The 21008-nt window shown below is 45.1% G+C and overlaps 1 protein-coding gene across 1 annotated transcript in view; it reads right to left on the reverse strand.

The window, feature by feature from the left end:
- Positions 1–767: 767 nt before the first annotated feature.
- CRTC3 (CREB regulated transcription coactivator 3) overlaps positions 768–21008 on the reverse strand; it is a 99436-nt gene continuing 79195 nt past the window's right edge. The window contains exons 6-13 of the mRNA XM_008059518.2: positions 19797–19882; positions 17931–17980; positions 13659–13876; positions 10840–11138; positions 3854–4054; positions 3686–3766; positions 1834–1936; positions 768–1371 (exon numbers count right to left, since the gene is read on the reverse strand). Of these exons, the coding sequence (XP_008057709.1) occupies positions 1163–1371; positions 1834–1936; positions 3686–3766; positions 3854–4054; positions 10840–11138; positions 13659–13728 (963 nt within the window). The 5' untranslated portion in view covers positions 13729–13876; positions 17931–17980; positions 19797–19882 and the 3' untranslated portion in view covers positions 768–1162. The remainder of the gene's footprint in view (positions 1372–1833; positions 1937–3685; positions 3767–3853; positions 4055–10839; positions 11139–13658; positions 13877–17930; positions 17981–19796; positions 19883–21008) is intronic.

A 21008-nucleotide genomic window follows, 5' to 3' on the forward strand; every position in this document is an offset into this window, starting at 1 on the left:
GGTATGAGCATTAGAAAAGCTACAGGTCTGAGAAGACTGGGCAGGGAATGGGATGGCTACAGATTAGACTGCCTCACAGCAAGGCAGATTCATTCATTCATTCACACATTCAACATGCAGTTACGCAGCACTTACTCTGACACAGTGAGTGTGCCGCCAGGCACTTGTTAGGTGCTGGGGGTTCAATATTGAATAAGGCACTGTCCCTGCTTTCCTGGTCCAGAGAACAGCTCTGGGGAGAAAAGGGAAGCTCAGGGCTAGGTGGGCCTGATCAGGGTCTCCGCCAGCTGCTCCCTCCAGCTGGTCTGAGGGAGGCCTGGGCTCGTTCAGAGTTTGTCCAGAGGACATCGAGTGTCCGTGAGATCCCTCCAGTGCCATGTCTTTCCTCCCCAGCCACCAAGAAGGAGCACTGTTCTCTTTAGGCGCATCTGTTGCTGGAGGACTTTTTCAGTGACTGGATAAAATCGTCTTCCTTTTCCTTGGTCCATAAGGAAAAGGTGGACTGAAGCAGCAGAAACGAGATTGCAAACTGGGAGAAAACAAATCAGCATTCAGTTTGCCTTGCTGGAGCCTGTCCTTGGACTTGGTAAAACTTCTTCTTATTATAACTAAGGCATCTGAGAGAGCCAGGCTGTCTGTTCAGCCCTGGAATGTCCCCCGGCTGGAGGGTGCCTGGCCTCCTGTCAGGTGAGAGAGGGCATTGTGGTGCTCTGGGGCTGCCGCTTTATGCCGAGCCTGCTAAGCAGACTGTGGCCCTGGCTGCCCCCACTCCAGGTCCTGTCTTCAGTGTTGATCGAGATCAGTGGTTCTGAGCACAACACAATGCTGCTGAGCCTTCCCGTTACATGGTGTTCTCTACTTTTGCACAGCAACTGACTGCATAGCCAATAAAAAGATGCAATGGCAAGGAGATGAGCTTGCCAGGTCACAGGAAGCTCCAGAGCAGCCGGCCTGCAGCAGCACAGCTTTCGCCACAAGCCTGAGAGGCAGTACATGGCTCTGTGGTCTAGAAAAAGCCAGGGTGTTTGAGATGGGACCTCATCTGGAAGCCTGGAGCTATGGAGTTGGCTCCTTCCATGTCAAGATAATTAAAGCCCAGGGTGTTAGCTGGCTCCATTCTATTTTGGTTGTTTCAGAAAAACATTCTGTTCTGTTGCGTTGTTCACAGTCGGTCAGCTCGAAACGTCTCTTCAACAGAGGGGTCGAGAAGGCCCATGCTGGAGTCACTTAACATGTTGAGTCCATCCAGGCTCAGAGGTTCAATCTGGAGCTCCTCTTCCAGTGGAAATGGAGTGTCCATGCTCAGGCCAACCTCCGGCATGCCTGCCAGTGCGCTACTCAGGTCTTTGAACAGGCTGATGTTCGAGTCTTCTGGAAAGGGCCGGGAAGGGAAACAGTGTGATTCAGGAGGCATGAGGGCTCGAAGCTACTAAGAGAACACAGTTGATGGCAACCTCCAAACGCAGTCCCTGACTGCTTCCTGATTAGAACAGCGGGCACCTGTGTCCTGACCAACCACTCCTGGGGCATAGACCCTGCCCTGAAATCTACATTCTTTTCAGTCACTTCCACAACTCCCAATTTTGGCAGATTTTCTCCTTTTGAACTATTGCCAATCACCTAAGACTAAATACTTCAGAAAAGGCTTAGACCGCTAGGCCCTTTCCCCACTGCCTCCCAGTCTCTGGGGCTGGGCACCTGCAGTGCACAAAGTCAAGCTGAGCCACTTTTGCTTTCTGCTTTATATGTTATGCTGTTTAAGCTCCTACAAAGGTGTCTGCAAAAATACAGCAACATAAAAACAGCAAAGAAGCTGAGGGGTGGCCCACTCACCTGTCAGGATGTTGTTAGGGAAATTTCCGCAGTTGGAATATAGGTTTGGCCTCAAATGAAATGAATCCTGCAGCTCTCGGTGACTTTGTTGCACCAGGGGCACCTGGAAGTGTCAAAGGTGACACTGTGAAGAACGAGCTCTGCTTCCCAGGAGGGAGGGAATAGTGCAATGTGCTTCCAGAACAAAACCAGACATGCAAACTGCCTTAGACTTCTTTCTTCCTAAGATCCCAGAGTGCTTTGCTGTCATGATAACATGTGCAGAATACTCTTGTTGGGCAGGCAGATGCTGGGATGGAGGAGGGGTCCCTGAGGGCCACAGTGTGGGTGATGTTTCCCTGTCCACACACACTGCCCAGCCACTACGCCATCCCAGAAGATCCCAACAGTCATGGTTTCAGCAACTCCTCTGAGGCTCAGACATCTCTCTCCTCTCCTCACCTCACCTCACTGAAGCCTTTGCAAATCGCCCTCTGTGGAAACCCTTTAAAGGCTCCATCTGTAACCAAGGAAGCAATAGACTCTTTTCTTCCTTGGTTAACAGAAAACCGAGAAAGTGGAAGTCTTTCCTTTTCACACTCAGGTAAGCACCTTTCTAACATTGGAGGGGTCGTTTTGTTAAAACACAATTCCTCAAATCTTTCTTTTTTTTTTTGAGTTGGAGTCTCACTCCATCGCCCAAGTGGGATAGGTTGGAGTGCAGTGACACACTCATGGTCACCCCAGCATTGACCTGCTGGGCTCCAGCGATCCTTCCGCCACAACCTTCCAAGTGGCCAGAACTACAGGTGCACACTACTACGCCTGGCTAATTTTTTTTTTTTTTTATCGTAGAGGTCTCGCCAAGTTGCCTGGGCTGGTCTCAAACCCATGGGCTCATGCAATCCACTCTCCTTGGTCTCCCAAATTGCTGGGATTCCAGGCTGAGCCACTGAGCCTGCCTCTTCAAATCTTTAATATTTTTTTCACAAATGGATATAATTTGTCTTTCTACAATAAAAATCCTATTTTGTGGCTGTTTTAGGCATCTTTCCTAAAATTAATTTTCTAAGCCATTTAAAAAAAAATCTCAAAAGAAGGAGTTTTCATTACTTTTCAGGGAAACACTGAATCTTCCCTAGACTAAAAAGGGCTCCTTAAACAAGGGGAAGGCAAGGTTTTACCATGGTCTACTCAGGAAATAACTATATTGATTGATTTTACTATTATTATCAAGTTCTGGAAACTGCTGAATCCTTCCTTCACTCCTTAATCCATCTGAGAGTCCAGTCTATATTTATGGAACACTATAAAATCTAGGAATATTAAAAGTAGCCAGTGTTTGGTAGAAACTGAAAAGCAAAAGAAAGCGGCTAAAAGAAAATATCTTCTGGAAGGAACTCCCCCCACCTCTGCCCTTCTCTCCCAATGTCAGAGCTCTCCCGGGAGGCCATGTGTTGTGCTGTGAGTAACCAATCAGGCCACAGGCAAAACGCTGTGCCACTTTCTAACTCTGCTACTTGGACCAGGCATCACCCCTCCCTATACCTCAGTTTCCGCAACATGAGGATTGCTAAGTTAGGTGCTATAGTCCCTTCCAGTATTAATGATTCTACAATGCTATGACTAGAGTGTCATCGAAAGTCTTCTGCCACTTGTTCAAGCAGTTCCTCTGGGGAGGCCTGATGCTAAATAAGGCAGCCAGCACCAGCATTTTAGCACCAGGGAAAATTTGAGACTGTCTTAGCCACAGAACACATCTGAAACTAGGAAACAGAATCTAATCCGCTTGGCCATGGCTTCTGCTCATTGAACAGCCTAAATGGTGCAGTTTATGCACCAAGGAAGGGAAAGGCAGGAGGCGATCACCTACCTGTTGAGGAAAGGCTGGGCCTGGCCTCAGGGACTGCTGGTCAAAGCCCACATCTGGGAAGAAGTTGGTCAAAGATGAGCCCTTCAGAGAATAAGGAGGTGACCATTTAGCTTGGAGCTGGAGGAAAATAAGTGTTCCCTCCTCACCAACGCTCTTGCCAGGACTCACCTGGGCTGTGAGAAGCTGGAAGTCTGACTGTGGCAGTGAGGAGGCTGCCTGGGGCTGCTGTGCTGGGGCCTCCTGGGTGTGGGGCTGTTGCAGGAGAGGCTGGGGAAGCTCCTGGGGCGTGGGGTAAGGGGGCGGCGGGGACACCTGGGCTTGAGCATCTGTGGGCAGGAAGGAAAGCCGACTTTGATCTGAGGACACCATCTGTAAAACAAACAAACAAACAAACAAAGGAAGCCACTAATTAGCTGGAGCTTCTAGTATTGGGGTCCTTAGGATGAGGACTTTTCCCGAGTGAGAGGAAGCTGGGCTCTGCCCCACCACAGTACGCCAAGGCAATGCTGTGTGGAGCCTCCAGAGCATACCTCGCATCTCACTGCCTCACAAAGCATTTCCCAGTCAATGACAGTTTCTGTTGTCTTGACAAAACTAGGCTGGGCGTGGTGGCTCACGCCTATAATCCCAGTACTTTGGGAGGCTGAGGTGAGAGGATCGCCTGGGCTCATGGGTTCGAGACCAGCCAGGGTAACTTGGCGAGAGCTCTACAATAAATCAAAAAATTGGCCAGGGATGGTGATGCATGCCTGTAGTTCCAGCCATTTGGAAGGCTGAGGTGGAAGGATTGCCTGAGCCCAGCAGGCCGAGGCTGCGGTGGTTGTGAGCGTGCCACTGCCCTCCAGTCTAGGCAATAGAGTGAGACTCCAACTCAAAAAAAAAAAAAGAAAACAAAACTTAACAAGAAAACAGCTACTTTAACCAATTTCCTCTCAATTTTCTCTGTGAAAATCATGTTTTGTTTTTTAAATGACTTCTGGTTAAAAATGGAAGATTGAAAAAGACGCTCAACTCTGCTGTCTCCCAAAACCCCATTAAAACAAGACACTAAAACAACAATAAACATTAATAAACAACACTAAAACCATAATAAATAACACTAAAACGATAATAGACAACACAGGGACCAAGATAACAGGAGAGAAGAAAATGGCAACCAAATCTGGAAAATGAGAAGCAGATGGCTAAGTGGTAATGCACTTAGCAGGGCTGGGAAAGCCAAATGCTAAGCTGGCAGTGGGGAGACGCCCAGAGGCAATCTGATTTGCAACACTAAATCCCTATGGGCTCTGGAACTGGGGGCAGAAGGGAGCAGCTAAAACCAGGAGGCACTGGTCGAAGTTTCTGCCAGGGGCAGGTGAACCTTCAGGGCCCTGCCTTGCTTGAGTTTCTGTGCTGCCATCCTACCCTCCCTGCCACCTGCCAGGAGCCTGGAGGGTTGTACAATGGAGGGTGTAACTAAGGGTCTTGGGCCTTTAGAGGTGAGACACTCTTCTGAAAACACAGGGCTATGAGACGCCTCACTGTCCAATCTTGAGATCTCTGCCCTTCTTTTCCAGTTCTCAGAATGCCAGAATGCAGGCATGTGCCCAGATGCAAGATTGGAATCTTGTCCTCTAGGGCAGGGGTCCCTACTCCAGGCCACAGACCATACTGGTCCGCGGTCTGTTAGGAACCAGGCTGCACAGCTGGAGGTGAGCGGCAGGTTGAGTGAGTGAAGCTTCATCTGTATTTACAGCTGCTCCCCATTACTTACTTTTCAGCCTGAGCTCTATCTTTGGTCAGACCAGTGGTGGCATTAGATTCTCACAGGAGCCGACCCTTATTGTGAACTGTGCATGTGAGAGATCTGGGTGGCAAGCTTCTTACGAGAATCTAATGTCTCCTCATCCCCCTTCCCCCTACCCCCACCCCTGTCTGTGGAAAAACTGTCTTCCATGAAACTGGTCCCTGATGCCAAAAAGGTTGGGGATCGCTGCTTTAGGAGATCTGACCAGCCCTGGGGAAGAAGTCCTAAAACTTATGCTATCAGAAGTCCTCCAAGAAATGGCCAAGCTAGCTCATTCTACAATGAGGCCCACTCTCAACAAGCCCACCCATGTAGGAAGAGCTGCCAGTCAGCTTCTTAGTGTCCTGTTCTTCAATATGAGCAGAGTCAAGGACCACCAAGCCCTGAGGAAAGCACCTGACAGGAAAGTCAGCGAGCAAAGCAGATGCACAGACAACAGAAGCTTGGAAAGGTGTGTGCAGGGGCAAGAAGCTGTGAACAAACAAAACTATCATAATATCTAGGCTACTGAGAAAATCCTTACCTGTTAGAGAGACATACTGAAATATTTGCAATATGCATTTTTATGTAGATTTTCTTTAAAAGTAGGGATATGGATGAAACAAGATAGCAATGTTAATAACTGCTGAGGCTGGTTGGTGGGTATAGAAGGACTCATTCTATTATGTTCTCTACTTTCATGCAATTTGGAAAAATTCTATTATAAAAAATAAAGATAAAATAAATGAGAGCAAAAACTACTAGTAAAAACCTTGGAAAGATAAAAGATGATATTGAGTTCAGGGAACAAGTGTGATACTATGAGAAGGGAACATTTAGAGAACAAAAAAGAACTCTTGGAAATTTAGAAATGAGAGCAGAAATGAAAAACTCAACAGAAGGGTTGGAAGATAAAGTTGAGAAACTCCTCCAGAAAGCAGAGAGAAAAGGGGAGAGGGAAAAAATAAGGATATTAGAGGAAAAGGCCAGGGTACTCAATATCCATACAATAGGAGTTCCAGAAAGAGAGAATAGAAGAAACCAAAGGGAAGAAATCATTGAAGTAATGATTTTTAAAAGTTCCCAGAAATGAAGGATGCAAGTTTCCAGACTGAACCCACTGCCAACTATTCAAACTCACACCAAGCCATATTATCTTGAAGTTTCAGAACAGTATAGGTAAAAAGAAGATCCTACCAGTCTCCAGAAGAAAAAAAAGGAGATTTCATGCAGAATATTAAGAATCAGAATGGCAATTTATTTCTCAATAGCAACTCAAGAAACTAAAAGAGTGTGATTCAATACCTTCAAGATTCCAAGGAAAAATTATTTCAAATTTTTTTTTTTTTTTTTGAGTAGGAGTCTCACTTTGTTGCCCAGGCTGGAGTGCAGTGGCATGCTCACGGCCACTGCAGCCTCAACCTGCTGGGCTCCGGCGATCCTTCCGCCTCAGCCTTCCGAGTAGGCGGAATTACAGGCACGTGCTACCTTGCCTGGCTAATTTTTTATTTAATTATTGTAGAGATGAGGTCTCACCAAATTGCCCAGGCTGGTCTCAAACCCCTGAGCCACTGCATTGGGTCTCAGATTTAGAATTCTATATCCAGCCAAATTATTCATTAAATGGCAGGTAGAATAAAGACATTTTTAAGTCATGTAAGGTCACATTCACTGTTTCCTCTAAAGCTACAATAGGATTTGGTTCCAAATGTATTGAGAGGTCTACCCAACTTCAAGAGTAGGGAATTGCATTAGTAAAACATACACAGATAACCAGACTACAAAAAAGTAGGACATTTATTAACTCCCCGGAGGAACAAAAATGTCATTTTGTGACTTCCTGGTATACTATATGTTTCAACTCTGACTACATTATTACAACTATAAAAAATAGTCTAACCAAAATTATAATAAATGAGGAGTGGGTAGGAAATGTATATATGCGTGTACACGTGTGCACACACGCATATGTGTATGTGGTAGGCTTTGCGGGAGAGCTGAAAGAGAACTAAATACTAATCTTTGATGAAGGATGTCATCAGATAATGCCTAACACCTAAAATGTAGAACAAAATAAGCATGAAATAACATGGGGTCAGGCACAGGGGCTTACACCTGTAATCTCAGTATTTTGGGAGGCAGAGGCAAAAGGACTGCCTGAGTCCAGGGGTTCGAGACCAGCCTGTGCAACTTGGTGAGACCTCGTCTCTACAATAAATAAAAAAAGTAGCCAGGCATGGTGGTGGGTACCTGTGTTTCCAGCTACTTGGAAGGTTAAAGTGGAAGGACAGCCTGAAAGGTAAATTATTATACCACTGCTTTCCAGGCTGGGTGAGAGAGTAAGACTCCAACTTGGAAAAAGAAAAAAAGAAAGAACATGGTTTTATCAAAGAGATTAGCTAATATAATTGAAAGTAGCCATCTTTAGGCAGTGAAAAATAAATATGGTCAATGGGAATATAACAAGCCCGTTAGAACTATTTGGCCTTTAAAATTACGTGCATGATTGGCAATAGTAGAAAACTATCAGGGGAGGGGGGTGGGATTGGCAGTTGAGGGAAACTGCTGGGGTAGGGAGGGGCATACCTCTTCAACAAGGGTACCTGCACGATCGGTGTTTATATACCTAACCCTTAATTGTACCCACATCTTTATAATAAATAAATAAATTTTAAAAAGTAAAAAAATAAAATTATGTGCATGACTAACATTTTTTTTTTTTTGAGTTGGAGTCTCACTCTGTCACCCAGACTGGAGTGCAGTGGCCACTCCCGGCTGCCACAGTCTCAACTTGCTGTGCTCCGGCGACCCTTCCACCTCAGCCTTCCAAGTAGCTGGAACTACAGGCATGCACTACCACGTCCGGCTAATTTTTTGATTTACTGTAGAGACGAGGTCTCGCCAAGTTGCCCAGGCGGGTCTCAAACCTGCAAATTCAGGCAATCCACTCGCCTCGGCCTCCTAAAGTGCTGGGAATACAGACTGAGCCACCGAGCCCGGCCAAGAAATTTTTTGTTTTGTTTTGTTTTGTTTTTTTTGAGTTGGAGTCTCACTCGGTCGCCCAGACTGGAGTGCAGTGGCCGCTCCCGGCCACCGCAGCCTCCACCTGCTGGGCTCTGGCGATCCTTCCGCCTCAGCCTTCCAAGTAGCCGGAATTACAGGCATGCGCTACCACGCCCAGCTGATTTTTTGATTTATTGTAGAGATGAGGTCTCGCCGCCCAGGCGGGTCTCGAACCCGTGGGCTCAGGCAATCCACTCACCTCAGCCTCCCAAAGGCGCGGGATTACAAGCTGAGCCACCGAGCCTGGCTGAAATTTTTTTTTAAGAGACAAGGTCTTGCTATGTTACCCACACTGGTCTCGAACTCCAGTGATCCTCCCACCTCAGCCTCCTAAGTAGCTGGGATTATAGGTGTAAGCTACTGTGCCTAGAAACATTCTTTTTTAAACATTAAATTTTTTTTTTTTTGAGTCAGGCTGGAGTGCAGTGGCATGATCACAGCTACTGTAGCCATGACCTGCTGGGCTCAGTCTTCCAAGTAGCTGGAGCTACAGGTGCATGCCTCCACATCTGGTTAATTTTTTGATTTATTATAGAGAAAAGGTCTCGCCAAGTTGCCCAGGTGGGTCTCAAACCCCTGGGCTCAGGCAATTCCCTCGCTTCCACTTCCCAAAGTGCTGGAATGACAGGTGTGAGCCACTGAGCCCGGCTTAATCTATTAAAATTTAAAAACTTAAAATACCAAACAAACAAAACATAAAAACATCTAACAGGGGACATTCTCTACCCATATAGTCTCCTTAAAATGTAGATAAAAAGCAAGATAATCTTACAAAATAATCTTGTAAAATAAAAGGCAATCCACTAACATAAAAATAACCATCAACAAAAAATTATGAAATGCCCTCTCACCCTCATCTGAAAGGGATTACTCATATAAACAAGATGGCCATAGCTAGTAATTGGTAAAAAGTGACTAATAACAAGATCTTCTAACTCCTTCCGTTGTGTTCTGTCAGCTCTTCCTTGCTAAGTGATTACTCATTTATGGTGAAGTGGTGAGTAGTTAATGATGTTATAATGGATCTAGGGTGTGACCAATACCCTAGGTTAAAAATATAGTCATTGATGATTATGGTAAGGAGAACCACCCTAAGACTTTAGAATAAAAACAAAGTCAAGTCAAAATATGATGTTTCAGCTTGTGTATTTCTATGATGGGCTTGTGACTTCAAAATATGCTCTTTTTTTTGAGTTGGAGTCTCACTCTGTTGCCCAGACTAGAGTGCAGTGGCACACTCATGGCTACCACAGCCTTGATCTGCTGGGCTCAGGTGATCCTTCTGCCTCAGCCTTCCAAGTAGTTGGAACTACAGGTATGGCCACCACATCTGGCTAGTTGTGTTGATTTATTGTAGAGACGAAGTCTTGCCAAGTTGCTCATGTTGGTTTCAAACCCGTGGACTCAGGCAATCCTCTCACCTTGGCCTCCCAAAGTGCTGGGATGAGCATGAGCCACCACATCCAACAAAATATGCTTCTTTCTAAACAGACTTCTTTTAGTCTTTTTACAGATATATAATCCTCATTATAACCAGTATTTCATGAACAATAAAAGTATTGTTTCTCAAATTTATAGTTATAATTAGGGAGGAGGTCTGATCTACTATCAAAGCTCCAGGAAGGTATTCCATGTTTTCTTTGGCTTTCCCCTGTGGCTTAATGTGCCTAGACAGTCAATGAATGATTTTCTATACCAATTTTTAAATCCAACCTGGTAGCTGGGTATGGTAGCTCATGCCTGTAATCTCAGCATTTTGGGAGGCCAAGGCAAGAGGACTGCCTGAGCCCGCAGGTTTGAGACCAGCCTGGGCAACTTGGCAAGATCTCATCTCTACAATAAATCAAGAATTAGCTGGACATGGTGGTGTGTGTCTGTGGTTTCAGCTACTTGGAAGACTGAGGTAGAAGGATTGCCCGAGCCCAGCAGGTTGAGGCTGCGGTGGCTGTGAGCATGCCACTGCACTCCAGCTTGAGGGACAGAGTGAGACTCCAACTCAAAAAAAAAAAAAAAAAAAAAAAAAGAAATCCAACCTTGTTTCTCTTACCTATCTTACACAAATCTGAATTACATTCCTCCCAACCCCAAGTTTGTGAGTTACAGTGCCTGCAAATTGTTCAATATTTAAGTGTAATTAACACAGCAAATCTGGATTAGAAAATTAATGCATTCTGAATTATTGCATTTCTGCTCTCTCTGATTTCACATGACTGCATTTGAGACCTCACAGATGCTGGGTGTAATAATGGACACAATGCAAAATAGCCCAGAAGGCAGTTCCTACATGTTTCAGTCTACTTAATTGGAGTCTGTCTGTTTTTACCTGGGAGGCAGGATATGGGTTCAGTGGACTGGTAGCAGAAAGCTGTCTGCTGAAGCCCTGGTGTGCTTCAGGGCCAGGAGAAAGTGTGAGAGGGCTGACAGGAGGCTGCCGACGCCTAGAGGGGCCACTCAGGTTTGAGGTGGAAAGAGACGGGTTGCTAAGAGAAAACAGACGGAGTGAAGGGTGAAGAGCAGACACGCTGGCAGCAGATGTCTGTGGGTGGCTGTTCAGGGAAGAGGAGAGTGCTGTCTTATTGAGCGTGGCTTGGAGGGAGGGGTTACTCCGAGAACTCTGGAGACCTAGAAGACAACAAATTCACAAGTTATTTCACACCAAATAGTTTGTTTTCCAAAGATTAAGAAAACTTCCTCCTATAATGGATGTGAAGGAGCTCCTGGGCAACCCTCCTGGAAATGTATCAGAAGCAGGAATGGTAAGGAAAAGACACACCCACATCCACAGATGGTGTTAGCAAGATGAGAACGGTCTCTTCCCAAGAGGAATGAGACCGTGTCATCAACTGTGGGTGAGTATGAAGAGATAAACATGGAGGGGGTACAGGGGCAAAAGTTCAGCAAGCTGAGCTCCAGCCCAGGGAAAGGACCAGAGGGCAGGACAAGTGCTATTCAGAGCCTGAATACCTAGGTCCCAAGCCCACTGTCTGAATCCCCTGCTGCCTTGGAAGAACATCCTTTTGCTGAGAGTTGTGGCTCTCAGGGAGCTGCCTCAGTGGTACATAAACACCCTTAGTATACTAGGGAGTTATAGGAAGGGATACTTTCTCTCATTCAAGGGTCCTTCTCTGTTTTTCTGGCTCCCAGGAAATTGTTTATCACAGTCTATTCCAACTCAGGGAAAAGGAGGTTTCGGCTAGTACTTTGTGTATTTAGAGGGGAGGGGTGAATTTTATCATGAGCAAGAAAGTTCTGGATCCTCAGTACCTAGCACATGGCCTGGCACAGAGTGGCTTCACTCAGTGAGTGAAACTTCCGCTGCTGTTGCTGTGTGTATCTCAATGAGTAACAACCACATTTTAAAGTTCAGCCCATTCTTCTTATACTAGCAGAACTGTGTGTTGCTTTGTGAATTCTAAAAAATTAAGTGTTTAATAAAAGTTATGGAAATGAAGAAATGACAAAAACAAGTGTAGTTACGTAGTTATTTCGCTACTCAACAACCCACAAAAAAGTCAGCAATTCAATTGGCTCAAATAATAACTAGAGCTACAGATCTGAATTTAGATTTTTTTAAAAAACTCATTCAGAAAGAAAGCTCAAATAACTTTTACATATATGTATACCATGCATTATAAGGAGAACACAGAAACTATAAAAGCTTAACATTGGTTCTGACATGTTCTGGACAAAATAATGCTTTTTACAGGAAGATAGTCAGTGATTACACATGACATTTTCAGTGTGAAGCAAAGTGTCAAAGGCATGAACATGCCAGTTTCCCTAAGACCCACAGGAGCTATGTACTAAGGTTGATTTATTCCTGAAACCTCAGATTTCCTTGTTCATTGAGAATTCACCTGAAAGGTAAATTGCCCAGACTGAATCTAGAAAACAAAAAGGCTTTGAGAGTTCCTGTTACGAATCAAATCACGTAAACTCAGAGATGAGAGACTGGTGTTTTCACTATAAAGAACATCCTAGACACCATAGAGCATATTCTCTGGAACACACAGGACACAAAACAGCATCATGTGGCTTAGTCACTCACTTTGTACATTAAGTCTGCCCATACATGACTTGCTTTCTAAATATCAAAACCCAGACTCAGTAGATAGGCTTCCTACTATGAAGGGTAGTAAAATGACCCCCAAAACTCAAAACACAAAAGTAAAGGGGTTCTCTAGAATCAATTCTCCAAACCTAAAATTAGGCTGCACAAAGGCAGTATCAATTACTGCAATCATTGGATAACCCTCAAGGTGACCACCCTGAAGGGGCCTGCTCTCATTTGGGCGATGAGTTCTGATTTGCAAGAATAAGTCTTAATGAACTCAGAATGGACACCAGCAAACACTTCCTCCACCTGGACACCATCACTGAGGAGCCCTTCCAAATGAAACATCCCACAGCACAATTCTTGGAAGGATGTTACAGCCATGGGCTGTACTGCACCACTGGGAGTAAGAGGATTTACCATCTGCCCTAAACATTGGCAAGAGTATCTGTAAGGGTTCAAACAAATGTAGTCATGTTTCAGCATGGGGGCTGAGCTGGGGACAATCAACCTGTACAGTAACACCCCAGTCACATTATGGGTAGCATTTAAATATAGCTAATGCCACATCTTTAAGTACTTCTAAAAATTTGAATCATTAATTTGGAACTGTGGTAGATTTCTACTACATATCCATATATTAAGTATATACATATCCATTGTATGTTTTCTAAAATTCAAATATTCTCTTTTGAAATCCAGTGGGAAATTGGAGGAATCTAGAAAGATAGCTTAAATTATAAACTACCATCATATGGTGGTAAGTGCCACTAACACTGTTTAGCCATCACAGAATGGATGCTTATTTCTTGACTCCCAAATCTTATTCCCCAAATCCCCTGGATGCAGTGGCCAACGAATGCAGTAAATAACAAGTTTCAGCAGAGCTGCCCCACACTCATCAAACCCAGCAGGAAAAGAACCACCAAAGCACATGCCAGCAGGGTCAGGAGACACAGGAACCTCCTCATCTCAAGCTGAGATGCAGTCACTCAATGCTTCACTGAACAGGCTGCAGGGCTGGGGCTCACCTGTGATGAAGCCCAAGGAGACATGGCCAAGGTCCTTCTTAAGCGAGAGACACTTACCAGAAGAGCTTCGTATCCCCAGGTGAGTCATAGCAGCTGGGAGGTTGCTCACACTGTTGCCCACACTCATACTCCCAAAGAGGTGGTCATTGGTGTCCAGGGAGGCCGGCAGGGGCACTGAGTAGTGGAGGTTGGTTAGATCTGGCAATGATCCTCCAGTGTTCAGGGTCCCCAGAAATGGTGAGAGGCCTATGTTTTGGCCATTATGTGGAAAAGCACTGAAAATAGAGAAGTATTATTTTCTATAATGCATGTGGTATCCTGTCTGATACCTTTTCGTTGTCAAATAAGAGCAGTGACAATCAAAGACTGAAGTCCTAGTGTTGGCTCTCTCTTACCCTAAGAACGTGGCTCCTTGGCTTCACCTCTTTGAAATACACTTTCCTTACCTATTAAACTGGACTAATGATATCACCTATGCCTATGTTATAGGAATACTTTCAAGAACATATTAGATTATGGTTGCAAAAGGACTTTGAAAATTAAAAACTACTATATGAGATGTGAGGCGTGCTTATATTTATATGGTTACTCTTGCTGGGTTTCTAAATTATCTTTCCTACCAAAAAAGAGTATCACTGGGTAACTAGTTACCTTCCAAGATATATTTTTAAAATTACAGTCTCCATAAACCTTTAAGTAAGACATGGTGCCATTCATTTATCAAAATCTGTTGGCTAGTCCCGTGTGCCAGGCACCAGGCTACCTGCTAGTGGTGTAATAAAGAAAAAGCAAGGCGTGTGCTTATGGTCAGGGCCTGCCCCTCAAATGCTCAGGCTTGGGGCAAGAGTACAAAGGAGGCCCTCATACCATCTGTTTCCATTTTAATTTATTTTTATTTTTAATTTTTGTGGCCTATGCTGGAATGCAGTGGCATGATCATGGCTTACTACAGCCTTGACCTCCTGGACTCAGGCGATCCTCCCTCCTCAGTCTCCCGAGAAGCTGGGACTACAGGCATGTGTACCATGCTCAGCTGATTTTTAAAATTTTTTTGTAGAGATGAAGTCTCACTGTGTTGCCCAGGCTGGTCTTGAACTCCTGAGCTCAGGCAGTCCTCTTGCATCGGCCTCTTAAAGTGCTGGGATTACAGGCATGAGCCACCATGCATGGTCAAGAATTCTATTTTAAATGTTTTGAGACATGTAGTAGGGATGTCTCTCTCTCTCTCTCTCTCTCTCAGGTAGAGAAGGCAACTGACACTGTAGAGGCAGGACGGAGGAGGTGGAAGCCAGGCCACAGGGGGTTCAGGAGTAGGCAGGCAGTAAGAAGGACTCAAGAATAGGCACTCTCCAAAAGCATTGCTCAGTCAGGTGGTCATGCCTGTAATCACAGCACTTTGGAAGGCTGGGGCAGGAGGACTGCTTGAGCCCAGGAGGTTGAGACTACAGTGAGCTATGATTGAACCACTGCACTCCAGCCTGGGTGACAGAGTGAGACCAGTCTTTGGGGGAAAAAAAAAGGTGTAACTGAGAATTCCGGAAATGGGCAGGAAGGATAAGTAGTGGAGAGGCCTCAGAAAGGCCAGTGGGACAAGGGCCAGGAAATGAGTACAGTGGCCCACCCTGAAAAGGAGGAACCCCTGTGTCCCTGGTAGACTAGGAGAAGAATCAGTAGCAGGAGGAAGCAGAGCCTTCACTCCTACCAGCCTCTCTTCTCTTGGTCAAAGTGGGACTGGGATGACTGTGGAGGCTGGGAAGGAAATGAGACAGCAGGAAAAGTATCCAATTGGATGGTGAGAAGGAAAGCTGATTCTGGTCACAGAAGTACTGAACGTCAATCTTGTTTTTAGATGGCCGGATGTATGGGAACCGAATGTAGGGTTCAAGTTCAAGGACCAGAAAGTAAAATGGAGCCCCCAGTGATGCTCACCACGACAGCAGATGGACTTTCTAGCTGAGAGAAGACCCATGGATGATCAGGTGGGAATGAGAGCAGAGAGGGGAAGGGGGGATGGTAGCCAGCAGTAGTGTCTAGGCACAGAACAAGGATGGAAAAAAACAATTGGGAACCAAGTCAGAAGACTGCTCTCAACAAGTCCTCTGCTGTTGAGAAAAACCCACTTGGTCACTTTCCAAATGCAGTTGCTACCTACTGGAGTCAGCACCGGATCTGAGATAAGGCAGGTACTGTTTTCCCCGGTTCAAAACCCCTCAATGACTCTGATCTTGGAGTCAGATCCAAGTTCTGCAAACCTCCTGCACTTCAGGCCCACTCCTGCCATGGGGATCTGCGCCTCCAGTCCCTGTCTAGAAGGCTCTCCCCCTCGCTTTACTCCAGATTCTGGTCATATAGCATCTGATCAGAAGGGCCTCCTTAGTGCTCCTCGGGGCCTGGCTCCTTGCTTGCTTTTCTTCCATAGCTTTTACCAACACATGACATACATTTGAGTGCTTTGTCTACTCTGCCTCTCTCGCTCCACTAGAGCATTCCCTCTCTGACAGCAGAGCCTGGATCTATTGTGTTCATTGTTCTATCCAGGGCCTAGGATTAGGGGGTCAATAAATACCTGCAGGAATAGGAGTCACTGAATGGAATTCTACCTGTAACAGAGGAGCACAAAAGACAACTTTCTTTACCTAAGGAACACCTGCTTTAAAACTCCCCGGGTTAAAGAACTGCAGCCTAATTCTGTCATGTGGGCATTCAGAGCCAAAATTGGTTCTTGAGGAAAATCTTTTTTTTTCTTTCTTTTTATTGGGCAGTCCCTGAACCAGAATAGGTTCAGAGAGACTCCCTTGAGGAGAATCTTGACCTGATCCATGGGCAGGTCCTGCCCCCCTTAAGCAGGCATGTCTTTTGTCCAGCTGTGTGTCCCAGTAGGTTTTCTGACTTTTGGAAGAGAAGGTCACCCCTCATCTTGGCTCAGCTGGCTGTTCATCACATGAGTTTATATTTAATCAGTCAAAAAGACTGTCTGAACTCCAGGTATATATTGCTGCGAAATACTCAGTAAGTTTTGTGGGGAACTCATAATTCAACATTGCCTGAAGTTGATTTAGTTCATCCAGAGACCCTCTAAAATCTATGCTTGTACTACGTCAGAGGATGCAAGGGCCTCATTTGCAGACCACATCACTTTGGCGCCAGGAAGACTTGTCGTTTCTGAATTGGCTTTGGTTCCACACCACGGGACCGCATTGAGGGATGCTGTGATAAACAGCCCCATGCAGCTTTCTTGGTGCTCTCTCAGACACAGCCCATCAAGTCCCAAGGGGTCCTCTCTATGAAGACCCATGGCAGAGAGTTCTCACAGCAGCCACAGTGCTGGGAGGAGCGGGGCCTCCCAGCAACTGTCTGTACCATTCCACTGAGGAAGAGGAACCAACTGGCTCTTCTGTGTTGTCTGTAAATGCAAGGGTTTCATTATTGCTTGCTCGTGCCCTTTCTCTCTCTTTCTCTTTCTCTCTCACTGCATTCTAGCCTGGGCGACAGAGTGAGACTTCAACTTAAAAAAAAAAACAATTGTGGTAAAATATATATACCATAAAATTCACCATTTTAGCCATTTTTAAGTGTACAGTTCAGTGGCATTAAGTATATTCATAGAAACTCCCTTAATTAACTCCTATATAACCAAGTTGCCAGGTTAACTGATGCTTTCCTTTTCTTTGGAAACATGCCCATGGCCGGTGCAGGCTCGGGGCTGTTGCCTCTCTCTCTTTTGTTTTTTTAGTTGGAGTCTCACTCTATTGCCCAGGTTGGAGTGCAGTGACACACTACAGCCACCCCAGTGTCAACCTGCTGGGCTCTAGTGATCCTTCCACCTCAGCCTTCAAAGTAGCCGGAACTACAGGCATGCGTTACCACACCTGGCTAATCTTTGATTTATTATAGAGATGCGGTCTCGCCAACTTCCCCGAGCTGGTCTTGAACCCGTGGGCTCAGGCAATCCACTCGCCTTGGCCTCCCAAAGTGCTGGGCTTACAGGCTGAGCTACCGACCCTGACCCTATCGCCCCTCTTGACGCCTGTGCACTTCTGCCTCTGCTGCTGCTTCCACCAGAGAGTTGCATGTTTACCAAGAGCCAGTTGTGTGATTCTCAAACATATTTCTGGCAGTTTCCTTATTGCAATTATGTAATTTATTATATTAAACAAATGGAGTATGTGTATCAAAAGTGAACAGTTGTTTTTATGAAAATGCAGTTGACTTTCAACTTATATACAGCAAGTTATGTTTCTGAGAGTTCTGTGACAAAAAGTAAGACTTTCTCCTCTGGAAAACCTTCAGGACAGTCCTTGAAACCCACACAGAAAGAACATCACTTACTTGCCACCTCCGACATCACAGGATCGAGGGCGCCCTGACAGGGACTGAATCTGGGAAGAGACAAAGAAAGCTGCGCTTACTCACTGTAAAGGTCAATTCAAGTTTTTGCAAAGTGACTTCATAAGGATCTTGGAGCTCTGGTCAGCACAAGTAAGAGCTGGCACATGTAAATAGCATCCTCATAGCGGCCACTGAAATTGTGACAAGTCTTTTTTTTCTTTTTTTCTTTTGAGTTGGTGTCTCACTCTGTCCTAGGCTGGAAGTGCAGTGGCATGATCAAGGCTCACCACAGCCTCCACTTCCTGGGTTCAGGTGATCCTTCTGCCTTAGCCTCCTGAGTAGCTGGGACTACAGGTGTGTGCTACCACAACCGGCTAATTTTTTATTTATTGTAGAGATGAGATCTCGCCGTGTTGCTCAGGCTGTTCTCAAACTCCTGGGCTCAAGCAATCCTCCCACCTTGGCCTCCCAAAGCACTGGGATTATACATGTGAGCCACTGCACCTGGCCAAGACTTTTAAAACTCTTAAACTTTTAAAACTCTTAAACTTCCAGGCATAAGGGAGGTATGACATTATTACATCTTCTTAATTTGATGCTTTAACTTATCTTCTAGATGAATATTATTTCCTTCAAAAAGGTCAATGTTTTACATACAGATTTTTAAAATAAACATTCCTTTTCCAATTGACCTGAGAGAGAAAAAAGGAACTAGAAGAACAAAACAGGGTAAAGAATGAATGTCAGAAGAAAATAAGTATTCTAACTAGAATATAAGCTCGGGGTAGGGGTAGGGACAGGAATGAGTCCTATAAAGCCACAAGAACCAAGGGAGATGAACACCTCTTTCCAGAGAGAACAATCTCTGGTGCTCAGGGAGGAATGGGTGCCACTGCCCTCTTTGCTAGAGAAGATATCTGTCCTCTGATAAAAGTCTCCAAAACCATTTGCTTTTCAAAGCCAAAAACACACAGCATGGCTGCTTCTCCTATGTTTAAATATGTGACTTTAAAATCATATTTTCTTTTAACCCCCAAAAGATGAACCATAACATACATCTTGTCTTTACAAGAAACTTTTGAAGACCACCCTAATGCTAACAGGGACTTTGGAAGATTTGGCAAAAGAAGATTGAACTGGACCACAGGGATCCTTTGCAGGCAGGGAGAGTTAAGTTCAAAGACAATATTAGCAATTGCAGCAGTGCATCGAGGGCTGGAATAGATCGACTGTTTTCTTTAAAAGCCAACATGGCTTCCCTATGGGAAGAGAGGCCAAGTCAAGTACCTTGGGACCCCCTTCTCTTCCACAGAGGGTAAGGTTTACAAAAAGCCACGGTGGGAGTCAGCTAGCACAATTTTAGATACAAATACTCAGAGGCTCATAGAAATCAAAGTAAAACAAATGGCTTGTTTACTGACTCTTGGAGGATTCAGGTCAAATGCCCTTGATTTGAAAAAGGGTTATCTGACACATCCGTCATTCTGGACAGGAGCTGGAGACTGGTGGAAAGCCTTGGCAACAAAACAGAAAAATCTGCCTATGACTTATAACCAGGTTTCAGAACTTTTAGCAACACATATAAGAGACAGGGCCTGAGCAGGTTTTATTTTGTTTTGTTTTGAATGAGTAAATTGACAACAAAAATTAGGAAGCCAAGAGATTGCTGTCCGAATTCAGGGACACAGCTGTGATAATGTTTACTTGAAATACCATTCCTAGGTATATTCTTCCTACCTCTGTCACCAGACAAATCCTCTCCTCCTTCTCCCCCAATTCCTCTTGCTTTCACCTCTGGAGGATTTTTCTGTGACCTCTGAGGTACAAACATTTGACAACAGACACAGTTGAATCCTGTTCACCCACCTCCTTGGTCTCCCACAGCTGTTTTGGCAGTGGCTTTGGAACATTTAACAGATTCTCTTCTTTCAATGGACCAGGGAAAGACACTACTGAAGAAAAAAAGAGCAGCACAGTCATTGCATTAAAAGGCAGGCATTCTACCTACCTCTGGCTGAACAGATTATCTTTACAAACAAAATTTATTTAACAAATAAAAATGATTTATTTAAGAACCGTCTTCTAGGGATGCGCTTTGAGCATTACTCTGGGGAATGCAGAGATGAGTAAGACATGAATTCAACCTTTAAGGAAGTAATAATCTAGTCAGAGGGTAAGGGTAGCACATACATACCCATCACTGGAAGGGGAAAGTAGTGGAAGCCCCAGAGAGCCAAGGTACCATGCTGTTGAAGTAGAGGCAGAGGAGGGATGCTGGCTCTGGAGCTGGGCACTGAGGGAAGCCCTTTAGAGACACAGGAGAGGAGTGTTCCAAGAGAGGGGAAGATAAGGAAGAAGGCCTGGAGAGAAAGGAAGCAGTGGCCAACGACTGAGCAGAGCAGATCTTTTCAACCGGAGTGTAGACCTAGTGGAGAGGAGTGGTTGGAATAAAATGTGGAAGGTCGAGGCCAGGTCAGAGAGGGCTCTGCAAGCTTGGCAAAGGGGACAATGGAAGAAGAGGGACAATCTCTTCATAATAATATAGGAAAGATGAAATGAGGAAAGTAGCAAATGGAGAAGAGAAGTATTATGTGGAAGACATGGTGGTGGTGAAGCTATTGGGTAATGGGCTGGAAGCAGGGGACAAATAGGAATCAGCAACCCAGAGGATGTGAGGCTGGACAGCTGACCCGTCGGCTTTTCGATGTTATAAAACAACCTGGCTTTGTATGAAGGACCATTCCAGGGCTTTCTGCTTTAATACTCTCAGTCACACCAGGTAAAACAAGAATGCTGAGTCACAGTACAATGAACACTTTTTGTTCTCAGAGAGAGACCAGAAAACAAGGGCTGGCCCTCAGGAATTAAGTGATCTGATGTCAGGAAGGAAATTCAACATTAGAGACACTGATGACTTCTCAGAAATAGCAAAGCTGTTAGGGTCCAGGGACCACATAAGCTCCAGTGTGACTGTCATGATGTTCCTGTCTGAGCCCCACACAGGGTGGCCAGGTACCCAAGGATCACAAACCCCAGAAAGAAGTCACTTAAAACAGAGCCTAAAACTTCAGAGTAGAC

Source organism: Carlito syrichta, unplaced genomic scaffold (genome assembly GCF_000164805.1).
Source record: "Carlito syrichta isolate Samal-C Ts95f unplaced genomic scaffold, Tarsius_syrichta-2.0.1 Scaffold304234, whole genome shotgun sequence".
Taxonomy (NCBI): Eukaryota; Metazoa; Chordata; class Mammalia; order Primates; family Tarsiidae; genus Carlito; species Carlito syrichta.